At 43.9% G+C, this 23,310-nt stretch overlaps 1 protein-coding gene across 6 annotated transcripts in view; it reads right to left on the bottom strand.

The window, feature by feature from the left end:
• Positions 1-23,310, bottom strand: part of GTDC1 (glycosyltransferase like domain containing 1) — a 224,532-nt gene that overhangs the window by 122,092 nt on the left and 79,130 nt on the right. For 4 of the 6 annotated variants that reach the window (XM_072122213.1, XM_072122216.1, XM_072122215.1 and 1 more), the window contains exon 5: positions 10,449-10,709. The exons of the other annotated variants lie outside the window; for them this stretch is intronic. In XM_072122213.1, the coding sequence (XP_071978314.1) occupies positions 10,449-10,709 (261 nt within the window). The remainder of the gene's footprint in view (positions 1-10,448; positions 10,710-23,310) is intronic. 6 annotated transcript variants of the gene reach the window in all.

Genomic DNA, 23,310 nt, shown 5'->3' with positions numbered 1-23,310 from the left:
CCGCCGGAGTTCACCTTCTTCTTCCCGGTGCATGTAAATGCTTGATCTTGCGGCACATTTTGAATTTTAAATCCCACGCGCAGTCCGAATCAGTCGGGTTGTGCAAAGGCCACGCCCCCCCGATTTGTGTCGCATGAAAGATTGCGCCAAAATCCGGTCGTGTGCACCAAAAACTCCTGTTAAATGCGGTGCAAATCAGAAATAGTCGGGAAGCACGACAAAAATGCGGTGTGCAGACCCTCTTATAATATATAATAATATAATTATCGGTCTTAGAATATTAAAAATAAATAAATCGCCACTCCCTTACATTCAAGACTCTTATGAAATAGTTTATTGCTATGAGTTTAATAAAAACAGTTGGTAACGTTTCGGGTCATATCGGGACCTTCTTCAGACACAGATTACAAGGCAATTAGAGGTAAAGAAGCCAAAACAGCTGCTATAGCAGTAGAGGACGACAGTTTCCTGCCTTTTGACAGTATGGACGACTCTACATAGTGTAGTGTAGGATCTTTATACCTATAGAGAATGCTATACACCCGGACTGTAGGCCGTTGTAGCCTGACAGTAACTACTCTTAGGTGTATTGTGGAGAATACAAAGTAATAAGATGATATTATTCTTGCGGCGCTCTCCTTGATGTTTGGCCCATGTGTTATCGGTATATTCTCTATACACTAATTGAACACATTTCTATCAGAGCCATAAAGTTTACTAGAGACCTTCTAGCAGGAGGAAGAACAACATTAATGGTAATAATCAATGTAATGTGCGTGACCTCCGTAACGTTCTGACCCCTCGCAATCCTCTTATGTTGCCAGGCAACAGGACGTAAACATTCCAGAGAATGGCCCCACCATAGAAGCTCTGAACAGGAGGATGGATAATGTGTAATATGTGTCACATGGGTTACAACAGCATAATGTTATTTATACCCCCCTACATATGGCTGTCAATGCTGGTAAATGAGGTGTCACAATAATACAAAGTGTGAAGCCGCCTGATGTAAAAATAAAACACACAACTAAAAGGGTGGAGGAATCAGAAGGTGAGGAGGGGGCAAGACAGAACGATCAAAGGGAGACATTGAAGGAAGGAAGAGAAGGGAAAGAAGGAATGAGAAGGCCGGAACAATGGAAGGGAAGTGGTGAGAGGGGAGGAAGAAGGAAGGAAGGGGGAGAAAGGAAAAGAAGGGAGGAAAAGAGATGAAAAAAGAAAGAAACGGCAAGGAGGGAGGATGGGAAGGGAAAGAAGGAATGAGAAGGCAAGAACAACGGAAAGGAAATGGGGAGAGGGGAGGAAGAAGAAAGGAGGGAGAGAGGATGGAGGGAGGAAGGAAAGGAAGGGAGGAAAAGGAAAGAAGAAAAGGATAGGAGGGAGTACAGTAAATGCAAGGAAAGAAGGAATGAGAAGGCAGGAACAATGGAAGGGAAGCAAGAAGAGGGGAAGAAGAAGGAAGGAGGGAGAGAGGATGGAGGGAGGAAGGAAAGGAAGGGAGGAAAAGAAAGGAAGGAAGGAAAAGGAAGGAAGAAAGAAAGAAAAGGATAGGAGGGAGGATGGGAAGGGAGAGAAGGAATGAGAAGGCAGAGACAATGGAAGGGAAGAGGTGAGAGGGGACGAAGAAGGAAGGGGGAGAAAGGAAAGGAAGGGAGGAAAAGAAATGAAAAAAAAAAGAAAAGTCTAGGAGGGAGGATGGGAAGGGAAAGAAGGAATGAGAAGGCAAGAACAATGGAAATGAAGTGGGGAGAGGAGAGAAAGAAGGAAGGAGGGAGAGAGGATGGAGGGAGGAAGGAAAGGAAGGGAGGAAAAGGAAAGAAGAAAAGGATAGGAGGGAGTACAGTAAATGCAAGGAAAGAAGGAATGAGAAGGCAGGAACAATGGAAGGGAAGCAAGAAGAGGGGAAGAAGAAGGAAGGAGGGAGAGAGGATGGAGGGAGGAAGGAAAGGAAGGGAGGAAAAGAAAGGAAGGAAGGAAAAGGAAGGAAGAAAGAAAGAAAAGGATAGGAGGGAGGATGGGAAGGGAGAGAAGGAATGAGAAGGCAGAGACAATGGAAGGGAAGAGGTGAGAGGGGACGAAGAAGGAAGGGGGAGAAAGGAAAGGAAGGGAGGAAAAGAAATGAAAAAAAAAAGAAAAGTCTAGGAGGGAGGATGGGAAGGGAAAGAAGGAATGAGAAGGCAAGAACAATGGAAAGGAAGTGGGGAGAGGAGAGAAAGAAGGAAGGAGGGAGAGAGGATGGAGGGAGGAAGGAAAGGAAGGGAGGAAAAGGAAAGAAGAAAAGGATAGGAGGGAGGACAGTAAATTAAAGGAAAGAAGTAATGAGAAGGCAGGAACAATGGAAGGGAAGAGGTGAGAGGAGAGGAAGAAGGAAGGAAGGAAGGAAGGGGGAGAAAGGAAAGGAAGGGAGGAATAAAGAAAAGGATAGGAGGAAGTATGGGAAGTGGAGGGGAAAGAAGGAATGAGAAGGCAGGAACAATTGAGGGGAAGTGGGGAGAGGGGAGAAATAAGGAAGAAAGGAGGGAGGGAGGAAGGAAGGAAGGAAGGAAGGAAAGGAAGGGAGGAAAAGGAAGGAAGGAAGAAAGAAAGAAAAGGATAGAAGGGAGGGCGGGAAGGGAAAGAAGGAATGAGACAGGTAGGAACAATGGAAGGGCAGTGTGAGAGGGGAGGAAGAAGGAAGAAAGAAAGAAAGAAAGAAAGAAAGAAAGAAAGAAAGAAAGAAAGAAAGAAAGAAAGGATAGAATGGAGGGCGGGAAGGGAAAGAAGGAATGAGACGGGTAGGAACAACGGGTAGGAACAATGGAAGGGAAGTGGGGAGAGGGGAGGAAGAAGGAAGGAAGGGAGAAAGAAAGAAAGAAAGAAAGAAAGAAAGAAAGAAAAGGATAGAAGGGAGGGCGGGAAGGGAAAGAAGGAATGAGACAGGTAGGAACAATGGAAGGGAAGTGTGAGAGGGGAGGAAGAAGGAAGGAAGGGAAAAAGAAAGAAAAGGATAGAAGGGAGGGTGGGAAGGGTGGGAAGGGAAAGAAGGAATGAGACGGGTAGGAACAATGGAAGGGAAGTGGGGAGAGGGGAGGAAGAAGGAAGGAAGGGAGAAAAGAAAGAAAGAAGAGGATAGAAGGGAGGGCGGAAAGGGAAAGAAGGAATGAGATGGTAGCAAAATGGAAGGGAAGTTGTCAGAGGGGGGGGAAGAAGGAAGGAAGGAGGGAGAGAGGAAATGAAGGGAGGAAAAGGAAGGGAGCAATAAAGAAAAGGATAGGAGGAAGTATGGGAAGTGGAGGGGAAAGAAGGAATGAGAAGGCAGGAACAATTGAGGGGAAGTGGGGAGTGGAGAGGAAGAAAGAAGGAAGGGGGAGGGAAGAAAAGGAAAGAGGGAAGAAAGAAAGAAAGAAAACGATAGGAATGAGGACTGGAAGGGAACAAAGTAATGAAAAGAGAATAAATAAAGGAAAGGGGAGGGGGAGTAGTGGGGGAGGGGGAGGAGGAAAGGGAGGAAGAACCGACCCCCAGGAACCATATGCCATTCCAAAACTTGTAAGCAGCCCCTCTGATTCCTAAGGGAGAGATAGACGTATCTTGAATCTCCGGAGGGTTTACTGTGGGGTGCGTGTTCCATTATAATAAGGAGGGCGACACATTCCTCAGAAACACTGGCAGTCGTTATTTCAGTGTAACTACATTCATTAAATATTTTACTTTAAAAGGGTTGTCCACTAATAAGAAACTTTACCAGGGCAAGTACAACAATTAGAGTCACCCATATTGTTCTTACCCCGGTAGAGTCTGCCTGCAGTCCACAGGAGCCATAGGTCACATACCCCAACAGCAGCAAAGCTCTTGGCTTCCTGTGATGTCCCATGTCCTGTTGGCTTCCAGTGGATGGAGGGGGCTTCTGTGGCCGCCGCTATGGTAACCACTCCTATATCAGTGGATGGAGGGGCATGTCAAGGACTTCATCACGTCCCTCTTCCAACTGCTGATAAGGGAGTGGTTATCAGCAGTTATGCCTCCATGGCCACCTCCATCCCCCAGAAGCCAGCAGGACACAGGAAGTCTCTAAAATTTCTGGATCCTGCTGCAGACTTGTCACATGACCCGAGTCTCCCACAGGCAACAGCTAATTTTACTGGGTAAAGTATAATATGGGTGATCCAATTAGGTTAAGTCCCTTAAACTGGAGTATAAAACATATTCTCCAACTCACATGCCCTGAAATTCAACTCGTGCCTTTCACAATCCTGCATGCTACTCCAGCAGAAGTTGTTTTGTTTTTTAAAGTTTTGCAAATTTGCTTTACAACTTTTTCCCCCCTCCCCCTATGATGGACAACGCATTCTCTTCCTACCGTTCTCTAATCAAACCAATAACTCACGATGCAAAGACGACACCGGACGCAACCCCCCCCCCACCCCTTTTCATCCTCCTGTTCGCCGGATTCAGTTTGTAATTTATATTCCACAATTAAAAAAAAAAAAGAACAAAAAAAAAAAAATCAAATATATAAAAAAAAAAAAATAACCATCATTTCCACGAGGCTCATTACCATAAATCAGATGACAAAGCATCCTAACATTAAAGGGCAGGAGTTCAATCCTTCATATTTGCATAGACTCCGGATACTTGTCGGCAGAGCCTTGCTGTGTGAGGAGTCTAATGGGCTCGGAATAGTGAATTTTAAAGAAACTGATTGCTACCCCTGTAGCTAGTAAATGTCTTGCGAGATCCGGTGGCATTTGCAAGAAAAAAATCTATTTTTTTTTTATTATTATTATTTTACTTTTTTTTTTATCATAAAATTATCCCAGCCGGAGCTTAGAATCTCGGTGGTCGTTGTAGGCGGTGGTCATCATCATCCCGGTCGTGGCCGGTGCTCCGGTGCAGGATCCAGCCGTTCTGGCACAATATTGTCACTCATTTATCTGTTGTCAGCACAGGTTACACACTGTAATCCTTGACTGCCTCAGAATTAGAATGTCTTTGATGTCCCCACAAGAGTTTCTTGCCTGGAGGCTTTACCGATGCTCTGCAGCCTCGTGTTTATTCCTGGTAATCTTCCCTCATCTCCAGGCTAGCAGTGACAGATGGTTATGGGCACACAATAGTATTAAGAGTTTGATTTTTTTTCTTTTTTTTTTTTAATGCCGTGTTCTCTCTGTACAACAAATAGCTATCAGATGCGGGCCACAGAACCGACATGGTTCACATAGGTAATGGCAAACAAACAGCTCGGGTGGATGGATTCTGTCATTTTTCCCGCTAACCCTGCTTGTTTTCATTGTATACTCTCAAAGGTAAACTATATTAACCTTATAGAGCGTTATTAAAAAGATAGATCTCCGCGAATGCCGGGGCCCCAGCCGCTGCGCTCCTTCCTTCCACCCTCACTCGTTTGATTATGAAAGTAATACTGCTGACATATTGAACAAATATCTAATGTCAACATAAATTTTTAGTGTGTGATAATATTCGGGGGCTTTATATCGCCGCGTGTCACGGAGGAGCCCACGGATGATGCATAGCACTAAATAACCTAAACAAAATGAGTTCCTCTTGTCAGCTTCTACCTTGTATGTCCCCAGGCGTCGGGGAAAATTGACTGCACGCTAGATTTTCAAAATTAGCCCTAATGCAGCTTGTGCGCGGCCGCCGTCTAAACTTCCCACCGCTGTAGTGTATTACCCTAAAGGATGGATGTGTGGCTTTGCGTTTCGGCATGTGCTTGTGCCCAGGCAGATTTTTATTTTTTAATTTGATTTAATTTTGTCTTTTTGACCCTGCCCCCTAAATAATTAACCCAGAGACTACAAATACCTGCACACCTCAGACACACAAATAGACACGCACTCATGGACACGTGCACGCACACTCACGGACACGTGCTGGCACACTCATGGACACGTGCTGGCACACTCATGGACACGTGCGCGCACACTCATGGACACGTGCGCGCACACTCATGGACAGCAAGCGGTGCATAAATGACATTGCTTATCCTGTATTATACCCCAGAGCTGCACTCATTATTCTGCTGCTGGTGCAGTCACTGTGTACATACACGACATTACTTATCCTGTACTGATCCTGAGTTACATCCTGTATTATACCCCAGAGCTGCACTCACTATTCTGCTGCTGCTGCAGTCACAGTGTACATACATGACATTACTTATCCTGTACTGATCCTCGGTTACATCCTGTATTATACCCCAGAGCTGCACTCACTATTCTGCTGCTGGTGCAGTCACTGTGTACATACATGACATTACTTATCCTGTACTGATCCTGAGTTACATCCTGTATTATACCCCAGAGCTGCACTCACTATTTTGCTGGTGGTGCAGTCACTGTGTACATACATGACATTACTTATCCTGTACTGATCCTGAGTTACATCCTGTATTATACCCCAGAGCTGCACTCACTATTTTGCTGCTGCTGCAGTCACTGTGTACATACATGACATTACTTATCCTGTACTGATCCTGAGTTACATCTTGTATTATACTCCCGAGCTGCACTCACTATTTTGCTGCTGGTGCAGTCACTGTGTACATACATGACATTACTTATCCTGTACTGATCCTGAGTTACATCTTGTATTATACTCCAGAGCTGCACTCACTATTCTGCTGCTGGTGCAGTCACTGTGTACATACATGACATTACTTATCCTGTACTGATCCTGAGTTACATCCTGTATTATACTCCAGAGCTGCACTCACTATTCTGCTGGTGCAGTCACTGTGTACATACATGACATTACTTATCCTGTACTGATCCTGAGTTACATCCTGTATTATACCCCAGAGCTGCACTCACTATTCTGCTGCTGGTGCAGTCACTGTGTACATACATGACATTACTTATTCTGTACTGATCCTGAGTTACATCCTGTATTATACTCCAGAGCTGCACTCACTATTCTGCTGCTGGTGCAGTCACTGTGTACATACATGACATTACTTACCCTGTACTGATCCTGAGTTACATCCTGTATTATACTCCAGAGCTGCACTCACTATTCTGCTGGTGCAGTCACTGTGTACATACATGACATTACTTATCCTGTACTGATCCTGAGTTACATCCTGTATTATACCCCAGAGCTGCACTCACTATTTTGCTGCTGGTGCAGTCACTGTGTACATACATGACATTACTTATCCTGTACTGATCCTGAGTTACATCTTGTATTATACTCCAGAGCTGCACTCACTATTTTGCTGGTGGTGCAGTCACTGTGTACATACATGACATTACTTATCCTGTACTGATCCTGAGTTACATCCTGTATTATACTCCAGAGCTGCACTCACTATTCTGCTGCTGCTGCAGTCACAGTGTACATACATGACATTACTTATCCTGTACTGATCCTGAGTTACATCTTGTATTATACTCCAGAGCTGCACTCACTATTCTGCTGCTGGTGCAGTCACTGTGTACATACATGACATTACTTATCCTGTACTGATCCTGAGTTACATCCTGTATTATACTCCAGAGCTGCACTCACTATTCTGCTGGTGCAGTCACTGTGTACATACATGACATTACTTACCCTGTACTGATCCTGAGTTACATCCTGTATTATACTCCAGAGCTGCACTCACTATTCTGCTGGTGCAGTCACTGTGTAAATACATGACATTACTTATCCTGTACTGATCCTGAGTTACATCCTGTATTATACCCCAGAGCTGCACTCACTATTTTGCTGCTGGTGCAGTCACTGTGTACATACATGACATTACTTATCCTGTACTGATCCTGAGTTACATCTTGTATTATACTCCAGAGCTGCACTCACTATTTTGCTGGTGGTGCAGTCACTGTGTACATACATGACATTACTTATCCTGTACTGATCCTGAGTTACATCCTGTATTATACTCCAGAGCTGCACTCACTATTCTGCTGCTGCTGCAGTCACAGTGTACATACATGACATTACTTATCCTGTACTGATCCTGAGTTACATCTTGTATTATACTCCAGAGCTGCACTCACTATTCTGCTGCTGGTGCAGTCACTGTGTACATACATGACATTACTTATCCTGTACTGATCCTGAGTTACATCCTGTATTATACTCCAGAGCTGCACTCACTATTCTGCTGGTGCAGTCACTGTGTACATACATGACATTACTTATCCTGTACTGATCCTGAGTTACATCCTGTATTATACCCCAGAGCTGCACTCACTATTCTGCTGCTGGTGTAGTCACTGTGTACATACATGACATTACTTATCCTGTACTGATCCTGAGTTACATCCTGTATTATACCCCAGAGCTGCACTCACTATTCTGCTGCTGGTGTAGTCACTGTGTACATACATGACATTACTTAATCTGTACTGATCCTGAGTTACATCCTGTATTATACTCCAGAGCTGCACTCACTATTCTGCTGCTGGTGCAGTCACTGTGTACATACATGACATTACTTATCCTGTACTGATCCTGAGTTACATTCTGTATTATACTCCAGAGCTGCACTCACTATTCTGCTGCTGGTGCAGTCACTGTGTACATACATGACATTACTTATCCTGTACTGATCCTGAGTTACATCCTGTATTATACTCCAGAGCTGCACTCACTATTCAGCAACATTCAGAACATTAGACTTCATTGTGGGCTTGATACCAGCACATGACTTGCTCTAGTTATCTGTCTTGTTTTTATACCAATCACCTTACTATAATCGGATGCATTTTATTCTTGCATTCGGAGCATTGCTCATCTGTAGAAGGTGTGTCTGTTACAAAAAAAGGTGGACTGTTTCCAATAAAAACCAACTGAATTTTAACAATGTTGCTGTCCAATTAGGCTGAGCAGACCGATCATTTGCATATGGCACATAATGTGCCCTAATTGGGATATGAGGGCTCTGCAAGAGAGCACTAAAGCACATGATGCCTTAAACAATCTGTAGGATTTTTTTTTTTCTTTCAAACACTACTAGAACAAGCAGCAAAAATGTGAGACAACAAAATAGCATCAGTTTTGAAGTGCAAAACTAAGATAATACATTTTTGGAAAAAAAAAAAGAATCCTAAAAAATTATTTTAAACTTATATTATATTGAAAAATTTCTACCTGAAATAACTTTCTGATGGAAGCCCCTAGCGATCAGCAAAGAGTAAACCTACCAATAAGTGTTTAACCTTCCTGCAGTGCCCCCACAGGAGAAATTTAGCATCGCACAACGCCAATTAAGTCAATGGGCAAGACATGGACGACCTTTAGAGTGCAACTGCTCTTCACTGTAAAATTATGAGGGACCCTTCATTTGGACCCCATTGTTACCAAATGGGTCTTCTAAAAGAAGAATCCATTATAAAGGGACAAGGAGTGATATTCTAATTCTAACACAATTCTACAATTTCCTAATATACCGTAACCAAAAAGTGGATGCAATTTCGTTTGCTTAAACGACTCCATTGACCATGTGACCCTCCAATGGTCTCCAAAGGAGGAAGAGGTTTCTTAAGAATCCCCAAACTTGTCACATGATCTCCCGTAGCCAATCAGCAGTGCTGGAGGATTCAAAAGGAGGTGGGAAGTCATTGAATGCTCAAATTAAGCCCAGATTTACAGAAGGGGGTTGGTGGCTTTGGTACAAGCAAGTTACGACGTAAGATACAAAGACAAGTCCTGGTGACAAGGAGCCCTTTAAACAGAAATGGAAACATGTAACCCGGATGTGTGAAGTTGATTAAACAAATCCAAAAAGGCCGATTCGACTTGCAATCCCTAAATTTAATGTTGGAACATTTAGAAAGGGAGATGAAAATCCCTTTAGGTAGCAGATGCTGCTGATGATCTGCAAGAGCTTCTGGAATTTATGCACTGGAAAGTCAAATCCTTTGTAAAGGCGATTTGCCCTGTCGGTGTGGTGTACTTATTAGTTCACCTGCAAACATTTGCTCTCAGTAAATGTGACCTAGTGATCAGCTCAGCATCTCTGCAATAAACAGCCCATAATCTGTGGATGAATTGAAGTCTAATCAGGCCACATGCAGATTAAACTAACTGCGAGGAATAAAAACTAGATTAAAATGTTCGTGCCCAATACCGCAAGATTATCGGGACATTTTACCTCTTTAAATCCTAATTTATTTTCCCGGGGGCTAGCGGAAGTTTATAAGTACATGTTCTGGAGTGATTATGTGTCACAATTCCTGTAGTTTACAAGAAAAATAACATAAAAAAAAAAAAAATTGGTGTAAAATAAAAACATTACAGGAAAATCAGGATTACGGAATGTCGAAGACAAAGCCGGGAGATGGACGGATAGAAAGTCAATGAACGCGAACCATAATGAAAAAAGAAGGGAAACAGATTGTCGCTTTGGTTATTCCATACAGTGGGACATATAAATATATGCTCAAACATATTTATGTACATATGTCCTCACACATTGGAAAAAAAAAAAACATTCTTACCATCTGTGAGGCCAGACAATATGTAGAGGCCTCTGGGACTCGGTGATGAAATTGGAGGGAGATGGTTTTGATATCACTTGGCCGTGGTCCTCAGAACTACTTCCTTTCGAGGAGACCGTGATATCGTTAGATTCCTTCCGTGGTTGAGTCACGTGTTCTCCTACTTGATCGGAATGAACACGTGTAACTTTTTCAGTTTCCTTTTTTGACTGGACAACTTTGGTGTGGTGGCCAACATGCTTCTTGTGATCTGGGAGGTACCTGTCCAAAAAAAGAAAGTAGATGGTTCAAGAGTAGATAACACGGAAGAATAGATGGATGGATTTATCAAGGAAATCCGAAACAACTCATGGATGGCTTTACCACCAGTTACTTGTTGGGATATTTTTCCTTGACAGGGATTGTCCTTTTATTGACAGGATTCATGGGAAACCATGTAGACCTAGAACAAGTAGAGACAATGGGGCACATTTAATTACCCGGTCCTGACGCGATCCAGCGGCACATTGTCCGACGAGGATTGGGGTTGTGCGCCCAATATCCAGCAGGTGTCGCTGCTGTGCGGAGGTCTGCCGGGAGTTCACCTTCTTGTTCCCGATGCATGTAAGTGCTTGATCTTGTGACACAAATCGTTTCTTTTAAATTCCGTGGTTTTTCCGAATCCGTCGGGTTGTCCGACGGCCACACCCCCCGATTTCTATCGGATGCATGTCGACGCTGATGCACCACGATCCGATCGCGGGTGCCAAAATCCCGGAGCAATTCGGCGCAAAACGAAAATATTCAGGAACCCGACGAAAGTGTGGCGTTCAGACCTTTAGTAAATGAGCCCCATGAAGTCTGTATCTGTACTAGGTCTGTATAGTGATCCACACAAAGGAACCACCTTATCTGAGGCTGAAGAACATCTGAAATACAATATGCTACTATACTAAAAGCAAAACTAGACACTAAGGGCTTATTTACTATGGGTTGCAGATCACACTTTCGTCGGTTTGTTCGCTGTTTTGGGGATTTGCACAGCTTTGACAGGTATTGAACAGGGGTTTGCACTGGGATAGTATCGCACGCGATCGGATAGTGGCGCAGCTGTGCTGCTTTCATATGACAGAAATCGGGGGGCGGGCCGTCGATTCAGTCTGAGCGCAGGATTTATGATTCAAATTGTGTCGCAAGCCAAGCACTTACATGCACCAGGGAGAAGAAGATGAACTCCGAGGACCTGAGCGGGGAAGCGACACATGCAGGATATCGGGTGCACGATCTTAGTGACTCCCCGCACAGCGCATTATACACGGACAATGCACTTACATGCACCAGGAAGAAGAAGGTGAACTCCGGGGACCTGAGCGGGGAAGCGACACATGCAGGATATCGGGCGCACAATCTTAGTGACTCCCTGCACAGCGCATTATACACGGACAATGCACTTACATGCACCAGGAAGAATAAGGTGAACTCCGGGGACCTGAGCGGGGAAGCGACACATGCAGGATAACGGGTGCACGATCTTAGTGACTCCCCGCACAGCACATTATACACGGACAATGCACTTACATGCACCAGGAAGAAGAAGGTGAACTCCGGGGACCTGAGTGGGGAAGCGACACATGCAGGATATCGGGCGCACGATCTTAGTGACTCCCCGCACAGTGCATTATACACGGACAATGCACTTACATGCACCAGGAAGAAGAAGGTGAACTCCGGGGACCTGAGCGGGGAAGCGACACATGCAGGATATCGGGCGCAGGATCTTAGTGACTCCCCGCACAGCACATTATACACGGACAATGCACTTACATGCACCAGGAAGAAGAAGGTGAACTCCGGGGACCTGAGTGGGGAAGCGACACATGCAGGATATCGGGCGCACGATCTTAGTGACTCCCCGCACAGTGCATTATACACGGACAATGCACTTACATGCACCAGGAAGAAGAAGGTGAACTCCGGGGACCTGAGCGGGGAAGCGACACATGCAGGATATCGGGGGCACGATCTTAGTGACTCCCCGCACAGCGCATTATACACGGACAATGCACTTACATGCACCAGGAAGAAGAAGGTGAACTCTGTGGGACCTGAGCGGGGAAGTGACACATGCAGGATATCGGGCGCACGATCTTAGTGAATAGTGCATGATCGTCGGACAATGCACTTTCTGTGAACTCCTCGGACCGGGTAAGCAAATGTCCCCAATTGGGGGTTATTTTTTAAGCTTTGTCCTTCAGTTTCTAAAATCGCTGTCTCAGCTGATTTTTAAGCTACCAAAAAAAACACTTTGGTGGAACCGAACAGGTGGAGGATTTTTAAACCAAGTTCGACTTGGTCTACACAAGAGAAACCTGGGCCAACCTTTTACATTCTCTGATTTTCTTTTCTATGCCTGTACAACATATTTTAAGTTCAGCTCAACATCCAAAAGTTTAGGTTTGACAGTTGTAAACGCCTCCACCAGTGGTCAACCACTGAGAGGACCATGTAACAATAATAACAAACACATCGAAACTTCTGGAACTTTTGTGAGTACAACTTGACAGAACATGGGTTAACAGCGGGTCGAAAAAATCCCAAGTCGAAATTGAAGTTGTACACGTAAAACATAAACTGTTCACAATAATAATAAATAAAGTCCACAATGAACACGTAGGAAACTCCCTTTAAGGATTTTCAGGGTTCATGTATAAACCATCCACTGTTGCTATTATATATCTGTTTATATACAACACCTCGTTACATCGATAGAAAGTTTCTCATTGGATCACGTTTCTTGAACTGGCAAAAACATTGGATCCGTGGACTGTTTTTGGAGGGAAAACATAGTACAAAAAAAAGTAGGCAAAAAAAAAAAGCGGAAAAGAAAAAAAAAAAGAATGGAAAGATACTGATGTCATTTTCAAATAAGAGAAACCACATTAAAGCGCTGATGCTGGCTCTGGTTTGTGTTACAGTGAATTAGGAGGGAGAGACTCCGCGCTCTATGGCACATTGTTTCAAATCCGGCCGTTCCAAAATCCAACAACACAATCTGGAAGGGGAACGCTCTCGTACATTACTTAGAGGGGGGGAGATCTGTTGACAGAATAGAACTATTTAAACCCATTTTTATTTCAAGGATGACATCATGAGCAAGTGCAGGCTATTAGGCAGCACAATTTATTGGAGGTGCTGGTCCATTACATAATTAGAACAATGTTTTGGATCCTTCAGAGGACAATCAGTAATAAGCCACTAGTTCGGAGATGCATTAGGAAGGGAAGGGGTAGATTATTCTTCATACTGTAGTATAGTTAAAGGGATTTTCCAGAAATACCTATAGATGACCCATTAAACGTGTGGGGGAACACGGAGCACAGTTTAAGCTGCACCAAACAGCTAATACTGTGGGGCACATTTACTTAGCCTGTTTAGACGTGATCCCGCGGTGCGTTCTCCAACGACGATTCGGGTCTGCCGGCATTCACTAAGATCGTGCGCCTGATATCCAGCAGGTGTCTCTGCTGCACTGAGGTCCTCCAGAGTTCACCTTCTTCTTCCTGGTGCATGTGAGTGCTGATCTTGCGTCACAAATCGCTTTTTAAATTTTGCGGGTTTCCCGAATCCGTCGGGTTGTCCGACGGCCATGCCCCCACAATTTGGGAAACCCGGCGAAAGTGCGGCGTTCGGACCCTTAGTAAATGAGCCCCTGTATGTGTGGGGACCAGGGTAGTACCACCTCCTGGATACTACACTGACAACCATATGTATCAGAGGTTTGGGTGCAGCATGAACTGTGGTCTATGTCCCTGTAGCAGCTAGAAGCCACAACCATAGCTGTCGATCTTAATGATATTAAATGGGAACCGCCCTAGCAGTCATTGATAGTCATTTCTGGAAAAATCCCTTTAAGTTGACCATGCATCTAATGAAGTATGAAAGTTAATTTTCCCATGCATGAACGCGTCATTTGTTGGCCATATATGCAAATGTGTTATTAACTAGTAGAGGCGAAAAAGCCAACGCCAGACCACAGGAAGCACCATGTTACCCACGAGAGCTTCGTCTACTGTTCCAGTGTAGGTTTCTGCCTTTTCCAATTTTTGTCAGACTGGAAGTGATAACTTTTGCAGCCAATTATCATCATCAGTCCTATCCAAAATATCATCCATTACATCTGTTCTTTTGCTCCATGGAGCTCACAATCTAATTTGACATTTACATATTTTTGCATTGAGGGAAATAGCCCAGGAACCTTGATGGAACCATCAAAAACATCTTGGTCAAATTTAAATATTTAGCTCTTTGTAACCAAGGTGATGCATAGGAACTATCATATCAAAAATGTTGCTTAGGTTTGTGAAGGAGAACATAGCCTTAAAGGGAACCTGTCAGTTACGGTATTTTCCGGGCCATTAGGCGCACCGGAATATAAGGCGCAACAGTCCGATGCGCCTTATATATGTAATAATTCCATATATAAGGCGCATCGGACTATAAGGCGCAGGGTCGGGGGCGTGGCGGAGGTCTGGGGGCGGAGCGGAGACCCGACGGGAGGCGACGGGACGCGACGCGGAGAAGAGACGCGGAACGCGGGGAAGGTGAGCGGGGAAGGTGAGGGGGAGGTGGAGAATAGCATACTTACATAGGTCCCCGCTACCGGAGACAGCAGATCTCCAGCGGGAACTGCAGACCACGCGGCAGAAGTTGTTTGTGCCGCGTGGTCTGCAGTTCCCGCTGGAGATCTGCTGTCTCCGGTAGCGGGGACCTATGTAAGTAGGGTCTGCTGCCCTCATATAGGGCGCACCGGACTATAAGGCGCACTTTGGATTTCCAAGGAAATCCAAGGCTTTTAAGTGCGCCTTATAGTCCGGAAAATACGGTAAACTAACCCACAATAACATATTTTTGAAAACTGCTATTATAAAGCAGTACAGCTATCCCTATATTGTTATTCCTCATATCTGTAAAGTTCCACAGTTTGTTCATAAAGTGAACTAACCAACTATGCCTATTTATGTTCTTCCAGCTCAGCCGCGCCTCCAGCTTCCTGGTGGGCCTGCTTTTTCTCCAGCCAAGCCAACTTGGCTCTGCCACCTCTTTCCTCCTTCAAGAATGAGAGAGGTGCTTGCTGTGTGACTCGCTGAAGAGAACTCCTGAGGGAGGGGGACTACGGGACTAGTAGTCTTTGTCTCTCAACTCGCTCATTCTCCTCTCTTAGGAATTCTCTTCAGTGAGTCATATAGCAAGTGTCTCTATCAGGAATCTGGAGGCGTGTCTGTGCATAAATAAGCTGGACTCAGCTCAAAGGAAAAACAATGATCTGACTTGCATGGGGTTAATGCATTTTCATAAATGGGGAGTCAACTTTACGAATGGACTTTGCAACTTCTCAGGAATGGGGAAGAACAATATAGGGATAGTTGTACTGCTGGATAATAGCGGTTTTCAAAGATATGTTTAGTTGGTGGGCAGATATGTTGGCTAGTTTATCTGAGAGGTTTTATTTTCTGCTGGAGCGAACCTTCAGCTACACAATGCACTTTTTGGGTGAGAAACATTCTTTCTTGATTCTTGAGCGATATAATAAAAGACTGTTTTATTTATTTAGCCTAAAATATATCACGGCCAACTAAAACGTAGATAAGACTCCAGTCTACTGGCCAAACTGCTCAATCAGAGAGCCCGCCGGCTATCCATGACAAGAGCACTTACAGCCCGTCACTCACGCGGGGCTAAGGAACAGATTTCTGCGTAGATTGTGTACCATAAATCTGTCAGTAAGCCATTATCTAATAGGAGAGACTGCATTAAAGGTTTTACCTCTTCTTCTGGTCTGAATTATGCTGAGTTATGACAGAATGTTCGCTTTATACGGTATGTTTTCTATGAAATCTTGTTATGTTCCAACAATCCAAAAAAGAAAACACATTACGGACACATGGACCAAGAGAACAAGCAACTCGGCTCCACTCAGGCATTAAGCAGATTTATTACTTATATTAATGTCCATATATATATATATCTCGATATGGTCATGTGCCAAGACTATGAAATACATGGCCTTTACCTATACAATAATTTCTGCCAAAATCCTAAAGAAAAACACCAACACATACATATATATGTATATATACATATAGGACATACAATATGATCCCCTTAAAAGTCTCTGAGTGATGATAACAAATTTATTCAAAAGGTATTTTGATATATTTTTAGCTAGGAAATTTTCGGTAAATCGCAATTGCTGTTCAGCTGTGCTGTGTAGATTGGTTCAGGGTAAATGAGGTTATCTATTATTGTTTATATTTTAACACTATGAAAACTATTCACTACACCAGCAGCCAGAGCCAAACTAGTCACAAGAAGATCTGCTTCCTCTCAATAGAGCTTGCGTGAATAGACTGGGACAATATTTGCAGGGTCATCTCATTATCATTAGTGATCAGGGTTTTTTTTTTAACAGAGTTGGCCCAAATGTTTAAGATTTTTCACTATAAAATCTTCAGAGATTACATGGTCCTATCCGTCCATCTGAATGGAACAGCAGGGAATAGACTGGGAAATGATCTGCAGGGTCAGAGTAAAATCCTCAAAAAATTGTGTAAACAGGTTTTTTTTTTCTTCATTTCAATGGTGCTGCAGGGGATATAATGGGAAATGATCAGCTAGGTTACCCATCAATAAAGAACACAGGTTTCAACTGTGTTGGCCTAAGACTTAAAGGACATCTAGCACCAGAATCAGGGATTGTACACCAAGCACACTGACATACTGGTGTGCGCTGCCTCTGGCAGGATCAACTCTTCTTTTAGCTTCTTCTGCCCTGTTTTTCTTTATATGGCTTTAAAAATTATGGAAATGAGCCTTAGCGCCTTCAGGCTGAAATAACACCTATGGAGCCTAAAGCCCCTCCGGCTCATTTGCATATTTTTTTAAAATCCATAAAAAAAAAAATAAATAAATAAAAATATGTCAGAAGATTGGATCCTGCAGTAGGGGGCACACACCTGCATGTGCTTGGTTTACAGTCCTGGTGGTAATTTCCTTTAAAGGACAGTAATCTGGTGGTAAAGTGTCTTAAATAGGCGGCACATTATGTCTAGGGGATGGGGGGGGGGTTGTTTTAACATGTATTTTGGCTTCTTTATTACCAAAATAATAACTTTGTAAATGTAAAAATTATGCCCATACTGTTTTAGCTAAGAAATGCATACTTCTTGTCCACCGAAAAATGAACTTTGTAATCCCAGCTGGGACCCAGGAGCCAGGGAGTGGCAGGGGCATGTGTTATTCATGCAAATCACTGTGTGACTCAACCCATGCCTCTGGCATATCCCGCATCCCCACCCCCTTCAGCTGACATCATAGGGAGGGGGGAATGAGGGAGATGTTGGAGACATGGGCTGAGCAACACAGTGACTCGCTGTTCCTTCCGGCAAGGTACCAGGTAGGCTTACAAAGTTCATTTTTAGGGGATAAGAAGTACGCATTTTTTGGCTAAAAACAGAGTGGTTAATAGTAATGTGTCATTAGATTAATAAGTGAAAATCTGGTGCCAAGTTCGCTTGAAATTTTTTTCACTATCCCATGAATTGAACCCCCATGTTCACAATGGAGAGGTAATATTTTTCCACTTGCCAGGTGAAGCGTGCTAGACATAGCCAAGTGCAATCTTATAGATTTTGAGCAAAAACCTTTAAAAAATAAAAAGATTCTACCTGTGTCCACCCCAACCCCCCCCCCCCAAAAAAAAAATTGTAACTACCTGAGATTTTATAATTTTTTAAAAACTCTTTAAAATATCAATAAAATCTGCAAATCATAATTGGACAAAATGACGCAGCGGACCCTGGGCAGTTCTTTGAGGAAGAACGATGGGTCTGGCGCTAACTCCTGCTAATCATTTGTTACAATGGGAGTAAGACGAGCGTTTCGTGTTACCTTCCACCCTACGTGTACATTAGTAATGACAGATTTCCATTAAAACAGTGATATTACCAAGATCCTCTCTCGGCAAAGCGTAAAATATGTTCAAAGGAGCCAAGATCAGAGATAACTCGGTGGAAGGGGATAATGGCGAGCATTTAAGGGCATTAGCTGTAAAGCGATACTGTACCCTTAATTCACCTCGTCGTTATTTGGTTGCATCTTTTTTTTATTAAATTAATGCAAGGATACTAAAAAGAATGCAATTTCCTGTTTTTATGGAAATCCTTCTAATCAGGATTGCTGCGCGCCTGCTCCCCCCCCCCTCCCCCTCCATCCGCGCGGAGACGCTGCTTAACAAAAGTACTTTGCAGAATGCGAGAGGAAAGGCTATGATAACACTTTAATAGTTAAGTGACTTTATGAGAAAAATGTTTCCAAATGTTTTCTAAACCTTCCAAACCGCACCAAAGAACATTATCGTAATATTATATTTCCCCCATGCCTCCATTATTTAAGCTCGCTATCCTTAAAATGATACTTGGATGCAAATGTAGCTTATAAATTCTTTAAAACAAAACCCTCGAAGTTTGGGGAAAAAAAAAAAAGGCAATGTCCCAGTCGTACCATTGTGAATATTTATCTAGAGCTTCCTCACAGCTGGACCGCCGGTTATCGCAGTGATAGTGCTGTGTGGGAAAATCTGGACGGCAGACGTTTCCGACCGGGGAGAGGGGCAGCTTCATTATGGGAAACCAAAAAAAAAAGGTGCAGTGAGAGACCGGCTGGTGGTCCTTAAAGCGCCTCCGAGCTTAGAAGATGAGTCGCTATCATTAGCATCGAAATGCATCCGTTCCCATAAGTTGGATTAAGATTTGATGCAAAATAAGAGAGCACATTAACGTTCCGGGAACGTAGGCTGCAGGTGAGTCCGTTGCCTGGATTTTAAGGCATCTGAAAGCCTCTGAAAAAAAAATCAGAATACAATCTACAAGTATAAAGTAGCACTACTGGAAATTTATGGTTTGAAATATAATATTAACCTACCTGCATAATAGGTATAACACAGGCGAGGCGTTACGCCCCTGGACGCATTCCCCATCGCAAGGTTACTCATAGCTGCCTTGTTCGCTCATGTCCCAGTAAAGCCCTGTTGTGTACTTACTCCTCTGTCAGGCATCTTGGCTACTCCTTCTCTCGCTCCCATAGGGTGCGGCCACTGGCTCTCTCACCATCTTAAGGAAACTGTGTGCACCTGAATTTATGTTCCCTGCCTAGAAGTGCTCTCTTGGGGCTATGCAGTCTAGCATGTCCTGCTCCCCAGTGGAGCAAAGGTTTCTAGCTCAAGTTCTGCTGTATGGTGTATCTGCTTCTATTGATGACCCGTGTTAGACCTTTGGCTTGTTCTCTGACTCTGTTCCTGCCTTCTATTACCAACTCCCTGTCTTGACTTTGGACAGACTGTGACCATTCTCTTTCCTGACCCATTGGTGCCACACACAGGTGTCTCTGTGCCAGATGGGACATTTTCTATAATTTCTATCAATTTCACTGGGATCACCGCAAGTGGTAGTGGCCTTGCAATCCCTCTGCAGCAAAGTCCAGATCCCTGTATATGGGTGCAAGGGTGAAGATTGGAGAGGGCTAGGGCTAATCCCTTAGTGTGTGGCCCAAAGTCAAACACATGGCATCATGTAATCACAAGCTAGGAAAAGATTATTTCTGTCCCAAGGGAGCAGAAGTATAGTAGGTCACTGAATGCAAAGTTTATCTGCAGTGATATAAAATGTCTCTCATGTCAGCTTTCTAGATGAACTATGGCCCACATTTACTAAGAACAGTGCAGTATGTACTATGTGCACTGTCCTGTATAGTGTGCAGGGGGCGCCAGAGGTGCACGTTCTTCATGAATCTGGTGCTCCCTGCAATGCCCAAGTGTACCAGTTTTTTTGGCGCACCTTTAACATGGGGCGTGCAACACACTTATGTCAGACTCTGCATGATAAATGTGTCCGACTGTGCACCAGAACGCCCCTTAATGTGCAGAATTTTGTGTTGTGTTGGGTAAAGTGCAGAAGCGACACAAATATGTGGCATGCATCAGACACTTTGTAATACATGTGCAAGCAGTTTGCACATAAAAGAATGTGCAAAGTCTAACAGGCAGGGGCTTTAGTACATCTAGGCCTGTATCCTATGTGACATACTGTATGTAGCTGCTCTCCCTGCCTCCGGCTTGTAACACCACAAAATGAGAGCAAAGAAAGTTGTGTAAATTTAAGCTTTGTAAGGGGAACCAGAGCAGAGGAGAAGAAGTAACCAAGATGGCAGACAAGCACACATTAATAAAAGACAGGTCCACTAAGCTTTGATAATAACCCAAGCTATATGCTGATATATGCAAAGAAAATGGAGACACCAAGGCAACAAGACAGCTTGCTATATGCAAGAGACTGCATGAGACTGCAAGATTAATCCCCCCTCCAGGGGATCAATAAAGTTGTATTGTATTATATTGTATGCCAATGATGAAGAGGCTTGACATGGCAGCCACCTTCATTGGCCAACAGCTCCTCCGAAGAAACAAAACGATTAGAGACTCGTAATGATCCCTTAATAATTCACGCTGGTCATTTTCTAATATGCGGTGCTTCACATCGCGCACCCTACTCTACAGTATCTCCTAGAGAAAAGAAACCAATCGGCAAATTTTGTTCAACATATGAGGAGTTAGTTTGCAAAACTGTAGCTTCAAAATCCAAGGATAATCGTGGTACTACCTCTATGTTCTGGTTGTAAATGTTGGACGGTACCAAAGTTGAGCAACACAACTCCACAGAAAAGATGTATAGGCTAATCAGAGGTTTTGGGAAAGGCCTACACCGGAGATTTTGTGCTTCCCAAACTTTTCCACAAGGGATACCCAGGTCACTTTTCCCAACTTAGTCACCACTAGCGAAAGCTAAATGAGAAGTAGACATAAGGAATTTAAAAAGAAGGAGCCGAGAATTATAGTGAAACAGCATGAGGGTCAATTGAAGGGAGATGTAGTCACAATATGGCCAAGCTCAGAGCGGAAGGTGACAGATGAAAAAAAATGGCCCCTAAGATGTAGGTGCAGAGGCCTTAAAAACCCAGGGCACCGGTCAGTGACAGTGGCAATGGTTCTGAACACCCTTTGAGAAAAAGAAAAGTCCACAGTCAAGAAATATTTTGCCAGGGATGGATTAGGTCATCTTCGCAATCGTCCAAAATCATTCAGATAAGAAATAATTACCCATAAATTTCAATAAACTTGAAGTTGCTAAAAATTTACCAAGTCGTCTTTACCAAGATTCCGAGCCAACCGGCCAATGAAATCCAGCACAACCAAGGTTTCGTCAGCCTCGAGGATCGCACTCATACACTTGGCAGCGATTTCAATCGTGACCCCACAGATTGCACAGGGGCAGCCTGAAAACTAGCAGCTTTTTGTATCACATAATACATACATTCCTTGTTCCGAATCCATAATCCATACAGAGCGTTAAATACATATCGAGAGAATGTAATTATATGTTTCACTGAAGTCCCCATCAAAGAGCTTGCGGTGGTGTTTCTCCTGAATCGATACTGTAATGTTCTGTGCTCGCATAATCTTACCAAGCGTAAGTCTTGCCAGCAGCCAATGCTTGGCAGTTTATTGGCAGTAAGTTCTGGCACCGATCGCGAGCAGTTAAACTCGGCTTAGAACTTACAGGTAAGTAATGTTATTAATGTCTGTGAAATGTTCCACTTGGCACATCTGGTTTTGATAACTGACGTTCTACATGAAGATATATTTGCCCCCCGTGTTAACAAGTCCTATGTGCGTGGAGCATACACACCTATCTGTCCATTCATAACGTAGGGCGCAAAGTGCAGCAAGGTCTAACCTACACGAACAACTCGAGCTTTGATGAAAACCCATGCACCGAGATTATTCATCTCCAGAGCCAAGCAAGAAGTGAGCGGCAATAGACAGAATTTACAAGGTGCCTCTGGACACAGGTGTCACAGCCGGAAAGTTCTGATGGTTCTGGAACATCTGCCTATGGTCAAGTGAGAGTCAGATTTGTAACCTAGACCTCCTAATAACAGTTACACATTCTCAGAGACATATGTCTATGTCTGACTATATGTAGCTTTACTGTTCTAATCCTGAAAAAGGTATCTGCTTATTCCTTACCAATTATGTGGATCGTGCACGCCCATTAAGACTGTGGGGGGTATTTATCTGAAATGCGGCATACAGGTCTAAATAGGTGTGGTTCCTGACGTATGGGCAAGAATTGCACCTCTTCCCCCCTTGAGCCACTTCCACCCCAAGCGGGTGTGAAAACGAGGTGGTCAACAGCTCAGCACGGAGAGTTCCCGCCCCTGCACCTTGTCTATAGCCTACACTCGTTCAGTCGCAGACTATGGCACTATTCGTGCTCAGCCGACGCAGTGCAGTTGCCTTCTGGGATTTATAAGAAGAACAAGCCGCTGGATAGATCTGGCAGGTGTTAGGGTCATCATTATAAAACGCCACCTAAACTTACCTCCTCCACTATTCTCATTCAGCCACTCATCACTGCTGGTCTCTGGGGTATTATTTACAGAGCCCGGTAGTGCCGTACTGGGCAGCAGTGTAGCATACCGGGGGCTGTGGTCAGGATGGCCAACAGAGATCGACAATGACAGATTGCACAGTGGCCAAACGGGAGTAGCAGAAGAGGTAAGTATGAGTGGCTAATTGTGTTTATGGCAACCCCTTTTCCCCCACACATAGACATTTTATTAAATCCCAGAAAACCCCTTTAACCACACTCCCCTTGCCCCCCCCCCCATAAAATAAAAAAGTTTTCCTGCAGGACAAGTTTGTCTTAAGCCCTACCCCCTTCTTGTACATCACTATGGAAAGTGGTGGAGTCATTCATGTATCAGTTCA

Source organism: Engystomops pustulosus, chromosome 8 (genome assembly GCF_040894005.1).
Source record: "Engystomops pustulosus chromosome 8, aEngPut4.maternal, whole genome shotgun sequence".
In the NCBI taxonomy this organism is placed as follows: Eukaryota; Metazoa; Chordata; class Amphibia; order Anura; family Leptodactylidae; genus Engystomops; species Engystomops pustulosus.
Note: the sequence above shows the minus strand (reverse complement) of the source record. Positions and strands in the feature narration are given on the sequence as shown.